The sequence below is a fragment of the Oenanthe melanoleuca genome, chromosome 1A (assembly GCF_029582105.1).
Source record: "Oenanthe melanoleuca isolate GR-GAL-2019-014 chromosome 1A, OMel1.0, whole genome shotgun sequence".
In the NCBI taxonomy this organism is placed as follows: domain Eukaryota; kingdom Metazoa; phylum Chordata; class Aves; order Passeriformes; family Muscicapidae; genus Oenanthe; species Oenanthe melanoleuca.
This window is the reverse complement of record NC_079334.1, coordinates 1656897-1682731: the sequence shown is the minus strand read 5'-3', so window position 1 is coordinate 1682731 and position 25835 is coordinate 1656897. Positions and strand designations below refer to the sequence as shown.

Here is a 25835-nt window from a genome sequence, read left to right as displayed (position 1 = left end):
ATCCCCCGGTCCGGGCATCCCCCGGTTCGGGTACCCGCGGTGCGCGCTGCGGGTCCGGGCGGTGCCGCAGCCTGGTCCCTCCTCTAAAAATCTGAAATACCAACAGAGCTGCGGGTCCCGTGGGTGCTCTGACATGTAACCGGGAGGAGGGCTTGCTGCTGCAGGTTTTTAACCTTTCTTAACATTTTTATTTGGATTGAGGGGTTCCGATCAGGGTCGGAGGTTGGAGGGCAGCCCTGGTGCTGTGACAAAGAGATTAAAAACACTTAATCCGGTCTCTGATTTGCAAACTCGAGACTCCACCTCTTCTGTTCCTTCTCCTTGTTGCTTGCCCCCTGAGGGTTTTGCAGGTGTTTCTGGTCTCCGGCCCAAGATAAGGCGGAGCAGGGCACGAAGGGCTTTCCCTGGCTTTGCCCTTTCGTGCTGGGGAAGGGGAAGGTGCTGCAGCTCCCTCAGCAAAAACCGGCTGCAGCAGGGCATGAGTTAAAGCAGGGACACTTCTAGTGTCCTGAAAGGGTGATGATTTGGTCACTTGAGCAGTGACAGTGGAGTGGAGGGGACACAGGGTGGTCTTACAGAAGAGGAGCAAAGGCTGGCTGGAGTGGAGCAGGTGGGTCTCAAAGCTGGCAGGAGCAGACAAGTGAGAGCTGCGTTTCCATTCACTGAAACTGTGGAAATGTTGCAGCTTTCAAAAGTGAGCTAATTGCTCTCTGATGTCCTTGTTCATGGGCTGCTTGTAGGGACAGGTGAGTTTCAGCTGCAGCCATCTGAACAACTGAAACAAACATGAATAATGTAGTGACAAAACAAATGTGTTGGGAAAAGCAGCACAGAAGTCTGCACTCCAACTTTAAACTAGGGGTGTGCCATGCTCCTTCTTAGAAAATTCAAGCTTAAAATTAGTTGATGTGTGGGGAATCCAGAAACTTGAAGGTGAGGTTGGTTCAGTTCTGATACTTGTTTCCATCCCTTCCCAGTGATCTTTGTTCAAACTAATTGTGGTCAAAATGAGCTGGTGAGATGTTCAGGGCAGGTGTAGGAAAGGGAGTGGTGTGTTTGTGACCATGTTTAATTCTAGTATCTGCCTTATGCTGGCTGCTTTAAAGAGAGGACTGCACCTCCCTGCCATTTGGTCTCCCAGTAAATCCATGTCTGAAATACAGCAGGATACTTAATACAGCATTTAACATATCTCAGTGCAGTGCCTTAGCTGGTAGCAGTACTCAGAAAGAACAGGGTAAACCCTTACCTTTGTCTTCCATGGTTGCTTCCAATACTCACTGTTTCTGTGACTTAGGCACTTCAACTTTTGAAGGTTTCACAAGCCTGTCCCGGCAGCTTTGACAGTAATTCAGGTGATTTTCCCACACAGCTTTGTGTAGAATTATAGTTTTCTAACAGGGACATCTAGTGGTAAAAAAAATTTTACTTAAAAATATAACATTTGTGTCCTTTTCTGTGTCTGCTGTTTCTGTGCTTGCTGCATAATGTCATTATTGAAGCAGTAGGTCTCTGATATTACCTTTAGAGAGGATCCATTTGTTTATCACTGACAAGCCAAGCTCTTCACAAATCATAGCATGCAGCTTTCCTGTGTGAATTAAAAAAAAAAAAAAACAAAAAACATTTTTATAATTTTTTGTAAAATTCCATTCCCTTCCCCCTGCATATCTGAATATATATATACACACACATACATGTATGTATTCTGAGTAATAACTAATTAATTGCAGTTGTTTTGCAGTGTTCTTGGATTCCAAAAAAACCCCCATTATCTATCTGTGTTGCTCAGACTCTCTAGTTGAAGGGCCAAAAATACATTCATTATGTTTCAATTGATATTTTTAATTATAGTTGGTATTTCTGAGCCTAGTGGTAAGTGGCATTTAGATAATGAAGTGTTACATCCCTTTTCAAGACAGCATAATTCTGTTCTAATATATTAATAGCTGGTTTTAGCCTGTACTGTGGCTCTGGTTCTTCACTGTTCTAACACCTTTTGAATCTGCTGGCTAACTTTAATCATCTTTGAATGATAAGTAGGTGTCTTGGAAATAAGTGAGGCACTGGGTGGAGTGACCAAATCAATTCTTTTGCTGAGGGAAAGGCAGGTACAGCTCAGGATTTACATGAATTTTCATTGCAGCTATTTTATTTTGGCCTTTGAGTGAGTACCAGAGTCCTGTTTTACTGGGGGTTGAAAGGAGTATCTGGGTGCTGATAACTTGGACGCTCAACTTCTGTCACATAAAGCAAGACCCACACGAAATTAAGGATCTGTTGGTCCATATCAAGTGTCACTATGGACAAACAGCCACGACTTGTGTCTTGACAAAGGGATAACCCCAAATCCCTAAACAGCTACATGGTGAGGCAGTTATAACAAGCCCTGATCCCAAAGCCTTTCCCCTCCCTTCAGTGGCTTTGCTCAGCTCTCTGTGGCCACCTGGGGTCAGCCTGTGGCCAGCTGGGCTCCTCATGTCTCCAGGAAGGTGGTTATCCCAAAATAAGAGCTTGCAGCACTTCCCTTCCCCGTTTGGTCCTGTGCTCATGGTAGGAGAGGAGCACACATGCTGTCCCTGGCACACAAAATGAGGGGGGCAGCTTCTTTTGGGAGCAGTGCTGCCTTTAAAATGCTTGTGAAACTACTGCCTCAGGCATTCTTGAGCTTTCTGTTTCACCATCTGAAGGGATGCCATCAACACATTTTTTTTTTTTTAAAAGCTTCTGTAAAGCTTAGTCTGTTTTATGAGGAATGTGTTAGGAAGCTGAGATATTTATGTAATTATCCTAATGAAGTGGTTTTATTTATTGTTTTCTGAGGAAATGCTCAGTATTTTTGGATTCGTGTTCTTCAAAGAGAGGAGATGAATTTCCTGTTAAGGAACTGAATATGATTTTTTCAAATGTCTTCAGAGAAAAAAGTAAACTAGAAGAGTGATTACAGAATATTGACTAATTAGCTGTAGTGTAACTGCTTTAATTACTTTTATCCCTGAAGCCACATGACTGTGCAGATGACTAGCAGATGACTTATTTAAAAAAAAGAAAAAAAGACGTGTTCACACTGCAAGGTTAATGAGCCTAATTAAATATAGTTTTCCTTAGCCAGATACTAAATCATAAAGCTTGGGGGAGTGAGGGAGGGGGGAATCCAAAGGCAGTCAGCTCTATTTCAAAAAATTGTTTTATTCTGATATTTAATGAAAAAAAAGCTGGAATTGTGAGTGATTTTTCTGAATAAAGGCACTTAGATCTAAAGATTTGATGAGACCTCACATGGCAAACTTTGAAAGTCTATTTAGAGACAATTATGCTGAGACATATTTGTTTTCACTTACCCATTGCTTTAATTAATGTAGGAATGGGCTTGAATAAAAGGTCTGTGTTATATGAAGCCTCCATCTGCTGCTGCAGATTACCAGAACCTTTGTCCTTCCTTGCAGTGCCATTTTTATTGCACCATTTTATTTCCTGTAGTAAGCTGCAGGATGTCTCACATTAAGTTGTACAGAAAGGATGGAGCTCTGATTTTTTGTTAAATTCTTCTTCTTTTTTTTTTTTTTTTTTTTTAATTCTCTGCCTGTGCTGTGCACTGTGGTTTGAGTTCCCACACTCAAAAAAATAGTTAGAAATGCACATTCTGTGCTCTTTCAGGGCATCTTGCATCCCATGCACAAAAATCAGATATTAGACATGGCTGAGTTGCTTTGGGACTAGCCCTGAGTCACTGAAAACAGAGTAAAATGTGTCAGACAGTGAAAAGGGCTTAGACCAATGGATTTTGTCATATTGGCAAAGAAGGTGCAGTCAGCTATTGCTGATCAGCTGATATTGGTGATTTTCACAGAAGACTTTGGGCAAAGCAAACATAGTAGCTCATTTCCACTTCCACTCTCCTTCCATGCTTTTTGTCCCATTTTGATTTGTCTTCTCTATTTTTTTTTCTTTCTCCAAATAGTTTTATAGTTGATTATTTCCTTTAAGCTGATCCAGTGTGCAGAGCTGTACATCCTAAAAAGGTTTTTAGATCTGAGTCAGGATGCTCAAGAATCAGGTGGGGTAGATAAAACAGGTGTATCAGACTGAATCAAGCAATTACTAATGAAGAATTAACCTACTCATGGGTGAAATTTGTGTCCTTTCATTTAAATTTTCATCTCAAACTTGCATTTTCCCTAACAAACTGGACACTGTCTTCATATTCTCCCAAAGAATTATTTTTGTAAGTCATTTATTGGTTGGTTTTCTTGGTTGTCTTCAAAACTGTAGAAAGAATAGGTTAGAGCAGACAACTGAAAGGATCCTTATTAGGGAGGGAGAAGCTGAGTTCCTCATCTGAGCTGCTTCCTCTGGTTTTATGGCATTTTCCAGAGGGGCTGAAAGGTCACTGTGCACCCAGGAGGGTTCAAAAGTTATTATAATAAATGGGATTATGATTAACTGATGCTACCTCAGCACTTGGCATGCAACAGAAGAATCATAACACAGAGTTTGTGTCTCCCTCCTCTATTTATTTTTTTTTTTCTGTGTGGTTTTCTCCCCCATGGACTTTGTCAAATATATCCTGTGTTCCTACTGATAGGCAAAAAAGGAGGAGAGTTGTAGCTGTAGTTTTTGTAGCAATTTTCTTTGTCCACCAGCTTTTTTTTTTTTTTTTTTTAAGTTTGAAACTTTTTTTTTTTAATCAATATGCTCAAGGGAAATGCAATTTAACAGTGTAGTAAAGAAGATTCATAGAGTGACATGTTCTTAATAAATTCAGTCACCCAGAATTATTATCTCCTAGTATCTATGCCCATGTCCATATTCTGACCTTAACTGGTGATGATATTTGATGATTGATGGTGGTGATTTGCTGATGATTGGTGTTTAATGATTGTTGATGTTATTTTCAGAGTGTTTTCATGGAATGCTTATATGACTGGTATTTAGAAGAATTATTTATGTTTTGGGATGTGAGAGATTTTAAAGACATTCCAATTTCATTTTCCTGTGTACTCTCATGAACAGCCTGTGTTTGTTAATATTAAAGAATTACACTCTGGATTTACCATACTAAACAGAAATTTAAAGATTCAAGAGCTGAGCCCTCAGTTCTCCTTTACTAGTTCCCCTTTGTTAAGAAGTGGCCAATATTTGGTTCTGGCTCTAGACAGTTTCATTATTTTAGTACATGTGAGCATCTGCTGCTCTTTGGGAATTCTGGAATCTAGAAATAAGTCATCAAGCAATGGCAGAAGGCTGTTTTGTAGGTTGTTGCTGGTTTTTTTTCATGCTACATGTAATAAACTTCTCAGTCCAGGGCTGGCAGCAGTGTCTCAGTCTCACTCAGTTAATTCACTTGCAGTGGCACACAGAATATGCTGTGTGAAATACCCAGTTCACAGATCATCCCTAACAGAAGTTGAGGTTATTTTAGGCTGGTGATAAGAACACAAACCTTTAGAAGGACATGAAAGCAAAACTCTCTCTTCAGAGCTCCCAAACTTTCTACAACTTTCTTCTGAAGTACCACTCCATATATTAAAAGCACACAGAAATAGATAAGCCTTATTTTTTTCTTTTTTTTCCTTTGTTTCTCCCCCTAGAACTTGGCTGGATCTCAAAAGTGTATGTGAATCGACCTGCAGTGGTGAGGCATGCAGAACAAATTAAAAAATGGAAAACTGTGAAAGGTAATTGGCAAGTAAGTGCTCTTCTTATGCATTCTGTTCCTGTATTTTTTAAACAGTCACTCTCCCTCTCCAGGCTGTAATATTGAATTTTTTTCAAGATACATGTAAACTTAAAAGATGTGCTTGTCCATGTCTTATTTTAGTAATTTGTATTTGATGATGATGGGATGGAATAAGGTGATGCATTTATCCAAACAAGTTAAAAACCTTATAACTCATGACTGGCAAAACTGCAAATGGATTTAAGTCATCTTTATTCATGAGTGGATTAAATTGTATATTACTATCCCTCCACATTTATTCTGTTTCCCAGACAGACTTCTCTGCATGCTGCCTTCTTATTTTTTAATTTTAAAGCTGTAAGATATGATCATGGTCCCTGTCAAATTTGACCTACCTGGATGATTTTTCTTTGCTTAAACATTCTCAGTGTGTGTGATTTCATTGCTTAACTAGTTTTTTAGCTAAAATTCAAAAATCCTGACTGGCTGTGGCATTTGGTGGGGGGCAGGAGCCCACTAATGTTAGGAAAACTGATTTTCAGCTGCTGAGATAAGGTTAATGGTTGGGTTTTGTCCATTCTAGTATGAAAAGACAAACTGTTTCTCCATTCACCAAGCAGCTGTTCTGCAAACAATGCCTGGGATGCTTCCCCTCTGCACACTGGCTATGTGCAAAAGTAGCTGGAAACCTGGGAGCAGGAGGAAGGAGATGGTGAAGGATCAATCTTAAGAGTGGAACATAACAGAACAAAGCAAGAATTATTTAATTACACTTAATTCTTTAAAAAGTTGTTCAAAATAGTTGACACCATGCAGCCATTGTGTTGGCTGAAGCTGTGTTCACAGTGAGCACAGATTTTGGGGTGACAGTTTGGGGATAATTTGATGTAGGTGTAAGATGCTACTGGAAGGTGATAGAAAAAAAGTTTCCTGCCTGTTTTTCCTTCCTGACAGTTTGTGCTTTGTGTGTTATGATTGAATTTAGAAGATGGAGATAAATGGAGGAGGTTTAGACAATGGTTCAGCATTTCTTTTGAGTTTTTATGCATAAAAAGTTATTTGACACCAAGTTTATCAGTCCAGTGGCTCTGGAAATAGCATCAGTGAAAGGTCCAGGTGGTGCTCCATGACCATGGCTATCCTCAGACACTGCAGGTGCAGGGATGAAAAAACAAAATCTTCTTTTGGCTGAGGTTACCATGTAAATCACAGAGAGGGCCACAGGCTTTGGTTATAGAGACTCATTGGGAAGAAAGGGATTTAGTGCCACTCCCTCAGCACAGCTGGGGACAGATGTTTACTCCTAGCACTTCTCCTGTGTAGAAACACCAGCACTGGAGCAGGATTTCACTTTGAAGGGTGTCAGAAGCAAATCTTCTGTGTTTGAACATTGTCACATTTGCAGGGCAGTCAGTCATGTGCAGTTTTCTTAACATGATTTTGAACCTGTACTTTTGAATGTGTAAGCAGCATCACAGATTCAAATCCTGTAGCCTGTTTCCCAAAATACCCAACTGAAAAACCTTTTTAAAAGACCTGAATTTTATACCAGCTCTTGAAACCTCCTGACAACATCTGTCTTGATGATTATGATTCATGTCAAAAGAGAGGAGAAAAAAATTCCCTTAAACAGAGGGTAAAAAAATCCAAGTAAAAGCAATATAAAGCTATTTCAGGGGAAAACCCCTTTCCAAGTATTGTAGGTTGAAAGAGGAACCAGAAACAGTCAGGCTTGGACTAACAGGGGCCAGTGATGGTTCATTACCCCATTACCATTGCAAACTCTCCCCCTGTGCATGTGCCCTGTGAGAGAAGTCAGCTTTGAGTGAAGCCATCACTGTAAATAAGTGTTTTCTGGAAGACCTTCAACAGATATTTCAAAATAATGTCTTAAGCTCAATTTTTGTTCAGCAAAAATAGCTCATGAAATTTTTAGTTTTGCTTCTGTTCCATTCTTGGATTAATAAATCTTTTAAAATTCTTAAACATTTCCATCCAAAGAGTGCTTTAACCTTGCCACTTACCTCTTGCTTTTTTTTGCACCAGAATTACAGTGTTTTTTTTTTTTTTCCTGATTCCCACAAAAGGAAGTGGATCCTTTCTGTATCACTGGATATCTGCCAGCCCTGTCTATCCTATTATTTGCTTATCCTCCACGTTACATCCCATCCATTTCCCCATTGTCAGAGTGAGAGCAGGCTTGTGATTGCTGCATCTAAGGCAGGTTGGCTTTGGAAGTGCAGACATGGCTTGCTTTGTTCCCTTTGCAGGCAGCTTGGCTGCTGAAGGCTGTCACCTGCATAGACCTCACCACTCTCTCAGGTGATGACACTCCTTCAAATGTTCAGAGGCTGTGTTCCAAAGCAAAGCACCCTATCAGAGAGGATCTGCTCAAAGCCTTGGACATGCATGATAAAGGTATGGGAGCTTTTGCTGTTTTGTAGAGGGAATGTTTGCATCTCCTCTTTATTTTCTCACTTTTCAGAAGGGATGTTGGTCTGCTGATTGAAGTTGTCCACTGATTGAAACCATAAACATAAAATATCCAAGATTAGTCTTTTTTAAAAAACTTGGATTTATGGACTCTTCAGATGGCTGAAGTATAAATATGAGGTCAGTTATCTGAGAGAAGCGCATTTTAGCTAGAAATGCAGGAGGGCTGCATTAACATAAAGACTTGTCAGTTGCTGCTGGACCCAGCCTGGCTCCACAAGGAAGAACAGAGCTTGGCAGCAATTTGCTGATCAAGCAATGCCTTAACTGTGTGTGTTGGCACTGAACTGTGAGTTTGTCCATAAAAACCCTGGAGTTGTAACTCCTGCTAAAGCTCAGGTGAAGGAAGGAGAGGGAGGAAACAGCACAAGAATTACCTGAAGCATTTGAGCAGCAGAACAGATCCCTGGTGGAGTGCTTCAGATCCCTGTGAGCACACAGGAGTGGGAGGTGAGGACAATGCGCTTGTGCTCATGGAGAAAGTGGAATTCTCTATGTAAAAGGAGCTGTGGCTTTTGCAGGGATCACTGTTGGAGCAGTTTGTGTGTATCCTGCAAGAGTCTCTGATGCTGTGAACACCCTCAAGGCTGCTGGTTGTAACATCCCAGTGGCTTCAGGTAAGCTTTATTCAAAAATACCTCCTTAAATCATCTGATGTTATAAAATACATGGAAAAATCCACAAGTTTGGACTTGCTTTTGTATCAAGAGAAAGGTGAAAGGTAACAGATGGAAGGAAGGGAATGGAAGGAGGATTTTCTTCTGGTAAAATCTTTTGTTGTCTTTCAACTTCTAGCTTATCAGGAATGCCAAGTCTTTTTGCTGGAAGCTGATCAAAGAGGCCTTTAAAATATATCAGTGTTTTTCTCACCTGGACAGAAGACATTGAGATAAATGCTGGAGATTTATCAGTATACACTAAGTAGATGATGATGATGGGAGTTCTAGTAAAGGTTTATTTTCCTATCATGTTTGGCTTTAAGTGTAATTCCTGTGTCAAGGTTTAGCCCAGTCCAGCAACTGTGTGCCACAGAGATACTGGCTCATACACCATTTCTAGGATGGAGGGAAAAAGAGAATTGGAAGAGTAAAAGTGGGAGAATCTGTGGTTTCAGATAAGAGCAGCTGCATTTTTGTGGACTCTCAAGAAGAGACCTTGGCTCTGTGCTGGCACTGCTCTGCAGTTACCAAAACATCCTGTAGAGCCAGCCCTGCACCTGCACAAACCCAAAACACCCTGCAGTGAGTAACTATCCCAGCCTGAACCAGCACATCTGCAGGCTGACCTCAGGCTCTGTGCACAGCTGGGGGTGCTGCCTGCAGAGCAGCCACAGGATCTGGACTTTAACACCCAAAATCTCACAGGGTCAGCCCTTCTCCAGTCACCACAAATGAGAGAAAAGGCCTGAGTGTACAGGAATAGAAATAAAATAGAAATAGAAAGAAATAGGATCAGAGAATTACTCAGGTTGGAAGGAGCCCTGGATGTGATCTGGTCCAGCCCCCTGCTCAAAGCAGAGGCAAACTTTGAAGTTAGATCAGGTGTTCAGTGCTAAGGCACATGTGAGTACTTTGTTCTTTTTTCATTGTTGTGTAGGGGGGAAAATACATACTAAGTGCATTTAAATGTCAGGAAGAAAGACAATCTCTGACAAAGCCATTATTTTTCCATTTCCAAAGTTACCTTTGGGTTTTGTGCTTAAACATCATAAACATACTCTTAAATAGAACTCACTCATTACAAGCAGTTTTTGCTATATTGTGATTTAACCATTAAACAACATTATCATGATTTAACTCAATTAAAGATTTAAAAGAATTGGAGAAAATTAAAAATGTATCTATTGCTTCATGTCTGAGCTCACTCCTTGTTTGCTCAGTTCTGCTGAAAGCAATAGATACTGTGCTTTTATGTGGGCTGATCTGGAAAATACCAAGGCATGTGAAAGATCTTTTCACAAGATGCACTTACCTTGCTGGAGATCAGTTTTTGAGGGTAGAGCTGATGCTTCTTGTGGTGAAGAGAGGGTAGGATGAGGTGCCTGTAGCTTTTCTGAATCATGGCAAGCACTGAAAAAGAGAATAATGTTCGAACCTTTTGTTGTATTACTGGGATTTTCAATTTGATGGTCAATTTACAAAACTTTAACACATTTCCTTCTGCCTGCACCCCTTTCATGCCAGTGGCTGCTGGGTTTCCATCTGGCCAAACTCCTCTGGAGACCAAACTGGCTGAAATAAGGCTGGCAGTGGAGTATGGTGCCCGAGAGATTGACATTGTCATCAGCAGGAGTCTGGTGCTGACTGGCCAGTGGGAAGGTAAGCAAAAAAATTCCTTTGGCAAGGAACCTAAACCTTTCTATATGCACATGCAGGGTGTGTCTTTGTCTCTTCCCCAAATTTCTCCATCAGAGCTTGAAGAATTTGGTGTCTCCCCTCAGAGCAACTGGTAATCTGAATAAAAACTATTTAATCAATTTATAGCAAAGGGTTGCATTTTTTGAGAGGAGTGCTGTTGGACATTGTGTCATGCTGGGCAGGCAGAATGACTTTGTGGTTTGAAAATTCAGGTCTATTCCCTCTCTGCCTTTAGAGGATTTTGTGTACAGCATTACAAAAATAGCAAGTAAAAGCCTAATTATTTGAAGAGTTTTGTTAGAAAGCCCAAGGGGCTGCTAATGTAGATGATACCTTTTTAAAAATAACTGTTTCAATTCTTGATGAAAACACGTATTTTAGTTGTTTTCTTCTTCCTGAAAGTTGAGGGTACAAATTGACTGTTCATATTATTATTGATGTTCTGGCATCTGCAGACTACTCCTAATTAGTAAGAACAATAATGCTGAAGATGGTTTTTGCTCTAATTGCATCCTTAATGTACTGTGAATGGTTTGCCTTAAGTGCTGACAGTGCTCCTATAACTAATCTCCATGTGAAGGTAGACAAATCATTGTCTTGGAGTGAATTTTCCATTCAGCTGCACAATGCAGTGCCACAATTTCCTATTTGCTTGGAAGACTATAATGGACTCCTAGTACCTGACTTTATTTAAGGAAATAACAGAAATCATGGTAATAGATCATGTTTTTGGTCTTTTTTTCAATTAACAGTTAGAATTGAAGCAAACCCCCACATATTTCTGCATCTGTGTCTTCAGGGCTGGTTTCCTTGCTGTAATATTTTGGCTTTTTTTAGTAGTATTTGCAGTGTCCATACTTGTGGTGTGAGTTATTTAAGAATTATATAGAAGAGAAATCCAGAGCTTGGATTCAGAGGGAGAGTTTGGATCCTGACTGAAAGGAGCTGGACATTCATTGTTAGTTTTCTCTGCATGGGAGATGAATTATTCTTTGTGGTCACAAATTGCAAGGGAGGAGTCCAGCAGTGATGGATGTGCTATAAACCTGTCAGTTTACTAAATAAGTAAATTAGGTATGGCTTTTTAATTTGATATGCATATTCTTTTATCTAGAGATGAAGTCATGACAAGGTTGAAAGCCACCCTTATTTTGGCATGGCTTATATTTTTTTTCACCAGTGGCAGAATTCAAATTGTTTCCAAATGAGTTCTTAAGTTTATTCATGAAATTGAATCCATTTGTGACATGTGTTTACATGACCTTGAAAAAAAGCTACTTCAGGAACAGAATTTACTTGCCCTAGAGATGCCACAATGTAAAATATTACAATATTTAAGTTTCCTATTAAAAAAAAACAATTCATTTGGTGATCTCTGAAAATCTAGTGTTCTGTCTTCCTGTTTAGCTTTCAATAGATATGTTACCTGTGTGATTAAGGGTAATACAGAATAATCTATAAAATATTTTTAAGGAACGTAGAAGAATGTATGGAGAAGGATTTTTTTAGGCTAAATCCCTACATTTCATAAAATTAAATAGTGCAGTACCTGTGCCTGTGTTTAAGGTATTTCATCAAGTAAAGCTGCCTTGCAGTTCTGTTAGAACTTATGCTAATAGTAGTAATAATAATAACAATAATAATAGTAATAGTAATGTGCTTCTTTGGGTATTTTCTTATGCTGATAGTCTTCACAACTTCAGAACTTATTGGAAAAAAAAAAATCTAAGTGGTAGAGTGCTTTATCTCACTGTTCATTTTTAGCTTTTCTTCTAGCCTGTGCAGTAATTGGGGTCACAACAATAGAATAGTGTTGCTTTGTGATTTGCTTCAAAGGCTTGTTTGGTTATTCAATATTTTAGTGTATGTCCAATTATGTCAAGTTATTTTAAAGCAGTTCTTGGATATTGCTGGAGCTCTTTGTAACACTCAGAATGTATTTTCTAGATCTTTGTGAAGTAATTGTTAAGATCTTTTAAATAATGCTGAATATGAAAGCAGCTTTATTGGACAGCTAAATTACAAGAAAAATAACATTAAATGAGATATAAGTTTATGAACTTATAATCTTTTATAACCTTTTAGCTTTTAAAGCAATGCTACTTTAAAGTAGTTTATTCAGCTATTGTCTTGTATTACTTTACAAAGTATGGATTAAACATAAATTATCAGTTTGGATCCTTCCTTTAGACACAGAGTGTGGAGTCTTTGTGTAAGGAGTGATCAAGATGACCAACAAACTGTTGGAATAGACTGGATCTATTTATTATTTTTTTTCCCCATTATCCATATCTGCTGTACCTGCTGAATTGAGTGGGGTGCAGTAATTAATGTCAGTGCTGGTTCCACAGCTGCTGGCAAACACCTGGACATGAGCACTGGCAGTGGCTTCAGGAGCTTTGCTAATCCATCATTTGCTCTGTGGCAGTTGAATTTTCCTGTAAGAAAAGGGAAAAAAAAACCCAGTTATACTGTGAGAAATTTGAGCATGGCTGCATCCATGGTATAACCAGATTCTGAAAAATCACACTCCCTGCTCCAGAGCCTTGGGCAGCCTCCACACCTTGTTCAGGAAGGTTGTGGCTGGTTCAGCATTTCCACTGGAGCAGGGCTGGGGGGGTTGTGTTGTGCTGACAGCCTCCTGCTTGTCATTTTGTTAACAAACCTGCCATGAATGTGCCAGACAGGAGGGGCTCCAGCTCATCACAAGCACCTTGGTCTTTTTCTAACAGAAATCAAAACATCATCTCAGTTTCTACCCCTAACATCAGTCATTGTGACTGACTAGATAAAAACACCAAATAAATGGATTTTTTTTTTTTTAAAGTGATTTTACCACCACACTTTGCCACATTCCATTATTCCATAAAAAATTAAGCAGTGTGGGGTTTTTTTTCTCCTTTTAGATTTTAATTTTCTTTGTAGGAGTTCTGGATTATCACCTTTATTTTGTGATTTTTAGAACTAATGTATTACACCAAAGTAACAGACCATCTAGACAATCTAGTGGAGATTGCAGCCAGCAGAAATTATCAGGGATGTTTGCTTGGGAAATGTATAGGGGAAGGAATATTTTCTTTGCTGTTTTTAACAGCTGCTAAAATTCAACATTATGTACTAAATATTTACAATGTTAGGAAAATTACTAGAAAACTTACAACTCTTGTGTTTTATAACATGGAATTAAAACCACAGCTACAAAAACATTTTATTTTTTTCCCCTACAAAATTTGAATTTTTCTGACTTCTATAAATGCACCTAGTAAAAGCAGATCTAAAGTTCATGAAAAGTGGTGCAAAGCAGAAGAGTTCTTGTGTCACATCCATTTTAACAGCTAGGTCAGTAGAGCTCTGTTAGTGAGCACCTGGCTCCAGGTGTATTCTATAGAGGTTGGCTTGATTTGGGGTTTTTTTGTGGGTTTATTGGTTTGGTTTGGGATTTTTTTGGCTTTTTTTTTTTTTGGGTTTTTTTTTCCCCTGGCTTGAAATTTAGACTGCTTTTCATAGCTAATATTGGTGCTTTGTTTAATATGCTGGAGAGTACTGGCCATTTCCTTTTTCTTTCTTTTAGGTGTCAAAAAGAAAGAGTTTCTTGCAACTTCTTCATGGTGTTCTCAGCTCATAGTTGAAAATATGCCTGCAGGGTTTTCTGTGACAGTTTTTTTACCAAAACCTTTGTGCCAGTGCTGCTAACCAGAGGGGCTGTGTCTGCTGTGGCAGTTGCTGGTGTTGTGCACAGGTCACAGATATTCCTGCATTTGGAGCACCCAGCTTTGATCCTTCTGCTGCTCAGCTTGGTGGGAGTGAGTTGTTAAGTGCTGGATTTTTTGGCAGCATAGCCTGTCCCACAGGAAGCCCAGCACTTCTTGAAACACTGACTGCATTTTGAATTGTCACTAACTGCATTCATACTTCAGACATTTGCCCAAGATTTTCAGGATAATCCTGTTATTTGTGCCTTGATTCAAATCTGAAACTTCTCCTTTTATTTTTGAAAGGAGTAGGAGTTTTTACACTTGTTCTATATCAAAGCAGTTCCAGCTTGCTCTGGGACTGGGATGCTCTGGTTAAACTGCTCTGTCCCAAATGTAGCTGAAAATTCCCTGGAGATGTCAGCTATTGTCTGCAATAATTGGTCTCTGAATAGAGAACAGCATTTCTTACCCACACAGCTGCCCCATTAAAGTGTGCCCACTTTTCCTGAGTGCCAGACACTCAGGTTGAGGCTGCTGAGCTGCTCCTGTCCTGGATGATGTGTGCTGGCAGGCAGTGAGCCTGCTCAAACTCTTAGCTTGAGGCTGTGGGGATGGAATTTCTTCTCATGGAGCCCAACCTAAATGTACATTTTGTTGATTTTATTTTGACATTTTCAGTGGCGTACCTCAAAGGTAGGGAGAACTTTTTCCTCTTGTTACTGAAACTAGAAGAAGAAGAAAGCTGCTTTCTCTGGGTTTTCAAAAGCTTCAGGAAAGAGTCACTCCACAAAAAGAGATTTCCTTTGGATCTAACAGGAGCAGGGTTATTAAATGCACACAAAAAAAAAAAATAGCACGGGTCCTTTGTGTTTCCTTTTTGAGCCTTGATTTGATGTAGGTTTCTGGAGCATCACCAATTGATCAATAAAACATGTTAGACTGCATGCTAGCACTGATTAATTCACACCTTTGGTACACAGTGAGAAACAAGGTGAAGCCTGGTGTCTATAAAGGGACTTGCTAAGTGCATCAGCCAGTTGTCTGCTAATGTTGCAGCACTTCTCAGAAGGGCAGTGCCAGCCCTGGACACCTGGTGTGCCCATGGCTCTGGTCAGAGGAGAGCCCTGCCACTGCTGGCAAACCCTGCCCGAGCTTCCAGGTCTCACCTGGGGGCTGAAGGAAAATCTAGTATTGCTGAAAAAAAAAAAAAGAAGAGTCATCATAGCCTGGACTGTTGTAGCAAGAGCTATTTAAAGCTGTGTTTTAGCCTTCTGTCAAAGAACTTTTTGATTGTGTGTTTGAAGGTTGAGTACAGTTTGTCAAAAGGATCCTCTTGCAAAGCATCCTATTTGTTTATTTTGCATCTCATATTTTTTAAATTCAAGATTCAAAAATGGTGACCGTGCACTGTAAGAGCTGCTTTTCTCCCCACACTGGAGGAATCCTAAATATCCCCAAGTGGCCAACTTCTGACAGCACTGCTTTGTTAATTTTTAGCTCTTTTAGTCTCCCTGTGTGTAAACTTTTGTGGGAGCACTGCTGAATTTTATCAGGAAGGGTGGGAGGGTTTCACTGGCCAGGTGCAGAGGAAAACATAGATATCTCTAAATACTGATTCAATGTACTGCCTTATTTATTGCTGGAACAGCTGGTTTAAGATCAATCTTTACTACAACATGATGTCTTCATGGGCATTTAATACATTTATAGTTTTGAGAGAACAGACCTTAATAGCTATTAAGTAAAGTCTGCAATTGCACGGGGTTGTTAATTACCTCCAGTCATGTGATTTATTGAACTTACAAAACTTAAGTTCCTGAGTGCTACAGCTAATTATAAGATTGGAAATTAATCCAGAAGTGGAAATTATGGCCATGCTTGACAATCTCTCTCTCAGGCAGCTTTTCCACGTGTTTTTGCCCCAGGTCTCTACGAGGAGATCCACCTGTGCCGTGCAGCCTGTGGAGAAGCTCACATGAAAACCATCCTGGCTACAGGTGAACTGGGCTCCCTTGCCAATGTCTACAAGGCCAGTATGATAGCTATGATGGCAGGTAAATACTTGGCTCTCCTTCTAGGCTAAGAACGTCTTTGCTGTATTGTAAAAAAGTTCCAGTTGTGGAAGTTTGGTTTTGTCGATGTAGAAAAAACTTGTGTGGCAATTGCTGAAGGTGGAGTAAAGAAATGTCACTTGTTCTGTGTAACCTACAAAAAAAACTGCATGAGATGTTAAGTAAGAAACTGCTGAATGTCAAGGGCTGTAGGGACAAGTAAAATTAGTTGTCAGACATGTGATGTGATCAGGAGATTTAATAATTCATTTGGGGCAGACACTGATGGAGTGGTGGTGACCTACAGGAGTGGGGGGATGGCTCCCAGCCTTGTTTTAGATGCAAGGGGAGCTCCCCTGTGAAGATTGATGCCAAAAGCTCTCAGTTTTAGTTTGTGATCACTTCTGGGAGGGCAGCTCAGGAAACCAGCCTTGCCATGATCAGGATGGAGTTTCCAGGGGCTGTGCATCTTTGTAGGTGTTGCATTTTTGCACAGCTTAGCACCCATTTCATCCTGGATTTTCAGCAGAGTATTCTCTCTGCAGCTTTGGGTACAACTTTTCCTAGTTGAAACAGGATTATAGTTCTGTGTTTTAGTGCTGTGCTGGAGATGAAAATTGGGAATTGGCTTTTCCCACTGTGCTTGAAAGAGGGCTCCTCAAGTTTATTGCTAGAGGTGTAAAGATATCCTAAGAACTACTTGGGTTAGTCTGTCTTGTAGACTTCCCCTCACTTTTTGTGATTTTTTTTTTCCTCCTTTTTTTGTCTTCTGATTTGAAATTGTTACTTTAAAGAAGGAAAAACATAATCAACTGTCTTGTCAGTATTTAAACAAATATTCAGCTTGCTGCTGACCCCACTGTTTCCAGACAATTCTGTGCTTCTCTGATTCAAGTGGAATGGAGAGCATTTAAGGCTTCTAACAAGCCCAGCTACAATGTCAATTAGTATCATTAGACACAGAGGATCAGTATTATGCCACTAAATATTGCTTTTTAATTAGAAGAGGTGGAAGAAATACACATTTCCTCTTATTTAAACTGATGCAGTAATCATTATGATCACTTTTGGTACCAGTGAGTAGTGAGAAATTCAGCTGGTGAAGCATTTTACCATTTTCAGAATTTTGCTGCTGTAGTTTTTTTGAAATACAGCAGATGGCTCTATTGTTAATGATTTTCCTTGCCTAGTTATTCACTTTACAAGATACTTATCCATCTGAATATATCCAGTAATTTCCTCATTTCAATCTTTTGCTTTTTCTTTGTGGGTTGGCATAAAAATAAGAATTTATTTGTGCTCTACATACAACCATTGAGGGCCAGGCTTTCAGACTCCAACTTAGCAGAACTGCTGAGAGCCTCAAATTCCAGTAGAATTTTTGTTTGTATATTTGTATCTTTTTGGGGAGAAAGTGAATCCACAGTATAGTGGATTCAACTGAAAAACTGGCTTTAGAAGTTTTTGCTGCCTCTGACCAGTTCCTCTTGTCCTTTATAGCAAAATGCAGTTCTTTGAGCTGTGCTGTTAGAAATGCTTCTCATGTGTCACTGTAAGCTGAATTTTCTCAGACAGTTGAAAATTATTCCAGAAAAGGGTTAACTAATTTGCTGTAGGAGTTTTGATTGGTTGGCAATGTTTTAAATTTTTTTTTAATGGTCACAGCCTCAGTAATCTGGTTCACAGCCTTGCCTTGCATGCAGTTGTGTCAGTGCAACTGAGGATGTGCAGTCCTTAAACTCACTTCACTGTCCATGGTGCCAGCCTGTTGTGTGGGAGCACAAAATCCTGGGGTTACAGATGTTTGCCTGCTGAGCATGCACACATCCACCAAGGTGCTGAAGCACAAAGCCACCAGAGGTATAATAAATATCATTTAACTACATAGTGTATATAATATTAATGTAATTGATATTATATCATATATACATTTAATTATCTATAATATAATAGTATATATAGTATATTATATATAATTTTCCTCTGAGTGAACTGGTGGCTCCTGACTCCTGAAATAATTCTCCATGGCTGCTTTTTCTTCCTTCTCCAGTTTAGTCCATAAGGAGAAAGGCATCAGAATGGGAGGAGGCACACAGCTATCTGAAATTCTTTTAACCATGCCTTTGCCACCTTGGCTGACAGCCATAAATTCTTGTGGAATATTTAAGGAGCTGTTTGTGAGTGAAAGGGGCAGACATCCCTCTGAGGGCAGTGACTCACCTGGCAAGGATGATCCCTGCAGTGCTGAGGGCAGGATGGCAGGGAGCTGTGGAGCAGTGGATCTGTCCCACAGGAGCACACTGGTTTTTGGAAAGCTGCCTGAGACAAATGCCTGGCACTGAATCAGGGAATTTTGGGTCACTGGTTTAGAGCATCCACTGCCATTTCCTGTGCTGCCCCAAGTCCTGGTGGTGATTTGAGTGCATGAGCTTCTCAAGGAAACTTGACTGCATTTCTGACTCTGCTTTGGGGATAGAAAGTGATTAGTAATTCAGAATCTGGTGTATCCTTGTGTAAACCATGTCCATTTCTACAGGAGACACTCATGTCTCTGCCCAGGTATAAACAGTCCTAAGGAACACAGATGGGTGCCTGACTACCCCATATTAATTTTAACTATTATATAATTCTTCATTAAGAATTTTCAACAAGAAATTTCTCAATTTCTTCTTGAGAACACTCCAGAAAGAGTTCTTGTACACAGTATGAGAGGTGGGTCATTTTTAAACATCTGTTTCTTGACACAAACATCAGAAAGAGCCAGGGAAGGAAAAGATGAACTTGCAGTGGGAAAGGAATATTTCAGTCAAGTTGTTGATGACTTAATTGCATATTTTGCTCATATATAAGATTTTTATTCTGGAGAGCCATATTACTTAATTAGAAGTTTCTATTGTACTGTGTAACAGTTCACAATCCTTAAGATATGCAGACTAGGAAAGAGGTGGAGGAAGTGATTAAGTAAAGGTACTTTGAAAGTGAAAATTTGTTCTGTGTCATTTTGACTGTGAAAACTCCTTTTATGCCACACTTTGGGAAGCTGAGGGAGCACAGCAATGACATATGAAAGGTAGTTGTTTTCTTTATATATATCTAAAGAAGTAGCTGTGTAAAGAACAGGAAAGAGTGATGTATGTTCTTCTGCAGCTCTACTGATGTATGGGTTTTAAACAATTTTTTTTTATGTCATGAAACAATTAGTCAAATAAATGGTATGTGGAGGGAGATACAATGTAAATATTGAATTTTGGAAGGGAATGAGTTAGTGCTCTAAACAACTTCTAAAGTCTCTAGCACTTTATGAAAAACCCACCAAGAAGCAGCAGAAGGTGTCTGAAGCAATAAGGTTGCTGATGTCTAGAAAGGGAAAATTAAAAGACATTGAATATGTGAGCAGAGCTGGTTTTAGATCCTTTGATGCTGTTCATTCCAAAGTGAACAGGAATGACAAAGCCAAACAGTGAGGAAAAGTTTGGTGCTGCAGTTCACAGGATGACAGAGACATCACAAAATAATGCCTGGCTACACAAAGCTTTTACCTCAGCTTTAAATAAGATTTTTTATCCTGGGGTTAATATTAGGGAAGACAAACTGTAAGGTGCTAATAGTTATTGTTGTTCTGAGCACTTTCTTGCACAGATTTGTTCTGAGCAGGGTTATGTGGTGTGGCTGTATGAACCAAAACTTCTGCCAAATGACTGTTCCATGAAAAATGAGAGACCAAGGAAAACAAACAATCAAAATTGACTGAAAGGCAAGGCATGCTTTGCTCAAGTGCAACTAACATAGGAAACAAGACTACTGAATAAGTAATAATATTTGGCACTTAGTACTTTGTCTTCAAAGCACACAACTGGCATTAGCAGAGCAAATCTTACAATTGCCTTGTGAAATATGAGACAAAGATAATAACAGCCAAAGCAAAAGTCAAACTGAGATCCTCTGTGAGGTTCTGGCTTGAAGTCTCATGCTCAACCCAAAAGTCCAGGGTCCCCCCTCAGTAGCATGTGAGTTGTATTATGTGTTGGTTTAGTTAGGTTCAGCTGTAATTTGATATTAAGTCAGTTATTAGAGCCCAGAGCATTTGCAAATGAAGGGCAAGCCAAGGGAGGAGGCTTGGTGACACATAAACAAAATTGCACTTTGTGTCTTGTTTTGCTTGTGTGACATAGAACCAGCTGTGCTGAGTGTGTGGTGTATCTGTAAAGGGTTCCCTCTGCCTGTAAAACATCCTTCAGCAATCTGGGGCAATGTGTGTCTGACTCCTAGAAGCAGCCCATTCCTGTGGATTGATCTCTCTGAATGCTCTCCAGGGTGACAGATGATCTCAGCTCTGCTCTGGAGGTTCAGTGTGGGGCTGGGGCAGGTCAGGGAGCCCTCACTCCTGGCAGTGTGTGGGAGAGTCCTTAGCCCTGGCTGACTGCTGGCTGAGGCTTTCTTGGCCACTGTGTTCAACCAGGTGGTTGCAGCTGGCTGCTTAAGGGGCTGATCAGGATTATTGCTCTGGAGTTACACTGGGAGTTGATCCCTTCCCTGTCTGCAGCACAAGTCCTGCATTCTGCACAGCCTGTGGTTGTTCTGCCTCTTCAAAGCTCCAGTTAGCATCACTGGAAGTTTAGTGCAAAGAACAAGCTCAAAATGCACTGTGGAAAACCAAGATGCAGTATGGACAGTCTGCCTCAAAGTTTTGAGTGATATCATGGACTAACAAAGCTTTGAATTAAGTGTGAGATCAAAAGATGGAGTGTCTTTAAATATAATCAGCCTAAAAGAGGTTGGAACAGAAACAAGTGACTTAATTTGTTCTGGTACAGAATGGGGAGAAATAAAAAAAGCCAGCAGTATGAAAATGCAGATAACAGCATGTTCAGTGAGGCACTACAAGGATGCTCCCTTAAATGAGGTAATTGCCTACAAGCTTAACAGTGATACTGCAGCTAATCACTAGAAATAATGTAGGTGTGATAGATAAGCTTGGAGTTGAAAAGTTCCAACAATGTAATCACAATATCCTCAGGTTTGAATTGCTGATGAGAGGCCATACAAAGACTAGTAGTGGAAAAAAAAAAAAAAAAGGAATGTGAAATGACTTAAAATTCTATCTGGAGCTCAGTAATATGTGTGTAGGGAATGAGAAGTGAAGGAATGGAAAGTGGTTGAGACAGGCTAGGGCAGGCTCTCATGAAGAGTCTTTCCAGTTGAGTCAACAGAACCCTGCATGGGTAAGTAGAGACAAAGATGTTGGGGCAAAAATAAAGATACAGAGAGTCTGTGAAGTAAGGACAGAGTTAGAGTGCACACAGTGAAGCCTCATTTGTTTGCAGTTTGTTAAAAACCCAGACGTGCATGCAGTGGCACATTTTGTTATGCATTTATTTATGTGCTTACTGAAGTGTGTGCCTGCCTACACAGCGTGTCTGAGGGGACATCTTTATTTGGGGCCAGTCATATTTGTCAGAGCAGGATGCCTGGCAACTCTGCTAATTTTGTCCAAGGTCTGTTCTGCTAATGGTATTCTCCTGTAATCAAAAAATCAGAATATAGACTCTCCAATGAAGTCAGAGAAGAAATACCAGTGTAAAACTGTGTAAAACTTGTCAGGTCTGTACCTGTTTCTTTCTCCCTCCACCATCTCCACTTACAAACAGAAACTGCTATTTCCAAGCTCTTCTCACCAGAAGAACACCAAGCCAGGATGGAAAAACAGGAAGGAAATGGATTTTCTCGTGTTCAGGCTTGGCTGTTTAGTAAATCTTATCTAAAGTACAGAGAGTTCTGCAACACTTCTAGCTAATAGCTAAAAGTGAGCAAAATGGAGCTAGCTACAAGGTCTCTTAAAGCTAAATAGTCCAATAGAGAATTAACACCTATATTATTTATCCTTTTAACCCAATAACCAAACTCCTGTGACCTGCAGTGCAGCACTAACCATCCACTAAAAACCACTACCTGAATCATGAAGAAGGAGGAGGAAGATGAACACCAAAAGAAACACCACCTAAAATCTTCCATCTTTTCCCATACCTATTATTTTCTTCTAAAACCCTCAAATTCCAAACACTTCACCATGTGAAATCAGACTCTTCTATTTAATTACACATCTGTGATTTTAACTCCATTACCCAAATCTGGAAGCTTTCTCCAAGACCTCAGGTCAAAGCAGTGTTCTCCAGGGGGTCAGTGCTAGAAAGCTCAGAACTCCCAAGTTTCTGGGATCCAGCTCCTCTGAGGAGAAGGGTTTGAATGCTGATTTCTGCTTCCTGACCTTTAAGCAAGGGTCTGTTCTTTAAGCCTCACCCTCTGGGGCTGGTTGGGAAATAGCAGGTTGCAGGGAGTGGGCAGGTACTGGCAGAGCAGCACTCTGCTGAGAGGGGTCAACCTTCTATTAGCAAATTATCCTCAGAGCCTGAATAGCACTTTACTCCTGCTGATATTCAGCATCTTTCCAAAACATGTTAATTAAGGAATATCTAAATGGTATACTTTCAATTTATAACAACTGGTGCAGAGAGGTGAGAAAGCACCCCTGTTGGGTTAATTTTCCCCATGAATGAAATCTTGTTTCTATGTTAAATAACTTGTTAGAATTTGAGTTAAAACTTCTGAGGTTTCATATCACCTCAGACTCAGAAATTGTTGCACAGTGAATAGTTCCAGTCAAACATGCCAGCAAAATAACAGGGCTTCCTGAAAAAAACTTTGCATCTGTGAAGCTCTGGTATTGAAGGTAATGGTTTAAGAGAATGCAATTTTAAAACATGGAAATATTATGTAAAACCATAGATGTATTGGGTACTATTTATTTCTCTGATATTTCAGGTTGGGTTTTTTTTATTCTGTCAGCAGCAGGTGTTAAATTCTACTAAAGCAGTGAAAAATAGAAATAAATATTTAATTTACTGTACCTATCAATTATACAAAATTGGCTTATGAAATATTAAAGTATCTTTTAAGAGATTGCAAGTAGGAACACCAGTTAGAAAATCCAGTTCCTTAACAGAAACTTAATACAGATGTGGAAATAAACTAAGCATGATTTTAGGGTTGTAGGTTCTGGATTTTTTTTTTTAAAGCTGCTTTTTAAGGTATCAAGGTAAGGTATTTTTAAGGTATTAAGATATATATTTTCTGTGTTCCTCTTGTTACAGCTCAGATTGTGTTGGGGACATCTTGGAAGATATTCCCTTCTTTGATACTATTTTGGAATTTCATCCTCTGGGAAATGTTCCTGATTTGGTTTTGTTGTTAGTTTTTTGGTTTTTTTTTCCCCCCAATTCCTTTTCAGAAACTGTAGTTATAAAATCCAGCATCTCTCAGATAAGACAATTTAAGATTTCTGCCTGTACTTTGTAGTTACTAAAGACAATAGCTTTCCCAGAGGTGTCACAGTCCTCCTTCTGAGGGAATTTTTCAAAGGCTGAACTGACAGCAAAGGCCATGGTCCTCATGGCAAGTCAACAGGGATCTGACATCTGATTGTCTCTTGTGCCTTTGATGTTTCTTTCCTGCTTGCATTTGGGCTGTAAAGGGATTTCCCTGCAGTGTGTAGCTGTGGCTGATTTTTGAAGTTGAGTTCTCCCTAAATCTAAGATGCAGAAAAGATTTCTTGGTGATACCAGGAACTCTTCTTGAGTAAAACAAATACTTTCCATCACCTTTGCAGTCATGCTGCCAGTCCAGTGCCCAATTGACCAGCCTATCCCAAAGATCACAGGAGTGAAATATTGTAGTTTGTCACAAAGATCTGTTAGTTCATGGACCAAAAAGGAAACAAGGGATGATGTTCCATATTCCATGCATCACACTGAACTTAAATTATGGAATACAAAGTTGTGAGTCAAGCATCTCCTTCCCACTAATCCTGGAAAGGGAACCTGTGGAGAACTCCAGGGAAGCACAGAGCCTCATGGATGGAGCTTTGGCCCAGAGCTGACCCCAGGGTGTGGGAGCAGCTTGTGGGTGTGATGGAGAGGGATGCTGGGTTTCTTGGAATCCCAGGGAGAGCAGGGGTGGCATTTTTCAGCTGGTTCTCTGCTACCATGACACATAATAAAAGGCAAGAAGAGAGCATGGGAGTGAATATAATGGTAATTCTGGAGAAAGCACAGAAGCAGAGTTTACACAGGATGTGTTTTGTTGCTATTCACTTGATCCCAAAGTTCACTTCTCAGTGAGTTCATTTGCAGGCAGTTGCAAATGTGCAGACTGAAGCTGGGGGAGAAACTCAAGAAGAAAGTGATGTATTTTTCTTCTAAAATGTTGAAGAGATTGAGTAAAAAAAAGTCAGTGAGAGGTAAAGAGAAGCTTTTAGGTTTGAAGTATGCCTGTGCCTTTTTTACTGTCTTAAGAACAGAGTTTTGGAGTGAAACATGGGAACATGGAGAGCACTTTGTCATCTAAGGATAAAAGGGCTGCAGGTGAGCACAAATAATTATTAATCAGTAACACCACTGTTTAATGAATGTCTTGTTTGTGGAAGACAGAAGCAGGAGAGACCTGAGATTATCTGAGGGGAATTTTCATACAGCAGAAGGCAAAGGAAAGATAAGAACAGAATCAGTTAAAAGTCAGGAGGAGGCAACTACTGTGGCTTTTGAGTGATGCAGTTTGGATTATTCATGGCAGTGACTCCTGTATGGCTTGTAAGTTTTCTGTGTTTTCATTTGCTAAATTAGGTGGGACATCACATGAAGAATGAAGTAGTCAGTGAAATACAAAAAGATTGAGATCATCACAATCATGCAAAGCTTTTAGATGCCTTTCCACAAAATGTGGTTAGCTACAGCACTGATTTTTTTGTTAATTTACTGGTGAATAATTGAAAAAGACCTGTTTACTTTTTAATAAAAAGGAAAGATATAAATTGGCTGAGTGTTCCTAATGTTACTTACAGCTGCCATTGAGCAGATGTTAGGGATTCTTAGTGGAAGGCTAGACCAAAATAAGTTTTATGAATAAACAAACAATTTCTTTTTACTACCAACTCTTTCAGGCTGATTCTCTCCCAAATTCACTGTGAATGGCTTTTTAAAGTCTCCTCATAAATAATTACCTTTCTTGTGGCACTTTTTCCCAGGCACTTGAATTTTAATTATAGTGATGAACTGTTTTAATAAGTTGTTAAATAATTTTATCTTTTTAGGAGCGAATCCATTTTCTATTTCTCTTTGACTTCATCAGTTCCTGGGACTTTAATCCTTTTAATTCTTGCTAATTCACTTTATAAATTCAAGCTGGAGAAGTAAACAGCATGCAGCAGCAGCACTGTCTTTTGAACCCTGTGCACGTACACCCACCTCAGCTTGCTGGTTATCAATGGTCTCCTGTTACTAGCAACCATTTGGTTTCACTCAGTCATTTGGATCACAGAAGTATGAAAAGATGGTTAATTAAAATGAGACAATGTGGTTTTGCTTTGGGCTAATGCCTGGGGCCCTTGGAGCCCTCCATGGGAGAGAATGCAGTGCTTAGTTCATAGATAAGGGGGATGTAACACTGCTGTGCTTCACCCCAGAACAGCATCTTCCTGTGGAAATACTCACCAACCTTCCCTTGCTGT

General features: G+C 39.8%; 1 protein-coding gene and 1 long non-coding RNA gene across 2 annotated transcripts in view; one reads left to right on the top strand and one right to left on the bottom strand.

Annotated features, from left to right (window-relative positions):
* Positions 1 to 25835, top strand: part of DERA (deoxyribose-phosphate aldolase) — a 40618-nt gene that overhangs the window by 163 nt on the left and 14620 nt on the right. Inside the window, exons 2-6 of the mRNA XM_056482474.1 lie at positions 5592 to 5689; positions 7951 to 8098; positions 8695 to 8790; positions 10357 to 10491; positions 16151 to 16279. Of these exons, the coding sequence (XP_056338449.1) occupies positions 5592 to 5689; positions 7951 to 8098; positions 8695 to 8790; positions 10357 to 10491; positions 16151 to 16279 (606 nt within the window). The remainder of the gene's footprint in view (positions 1 to 5591; positions 5690 to 7950; positions 8099 to 8694; positions 8791 to 10356; positions 10492 to 16150; positions 16280 to 25835) is intronic.
* LOC130248599 (uncharacterized) lies at positions 452 to 12845 on the bottom strand. The gene is made up of 3 exons (XR_008839660.1): positions 12832 to 12845; positions 10145 to 10242; positions 452 to 1591 (listed from the first exon to the last, which is right to left on the bottom strand). It is a non-coding gene; the product is annotated as an uncharacterized LOC130248599 (long non-coding RNA).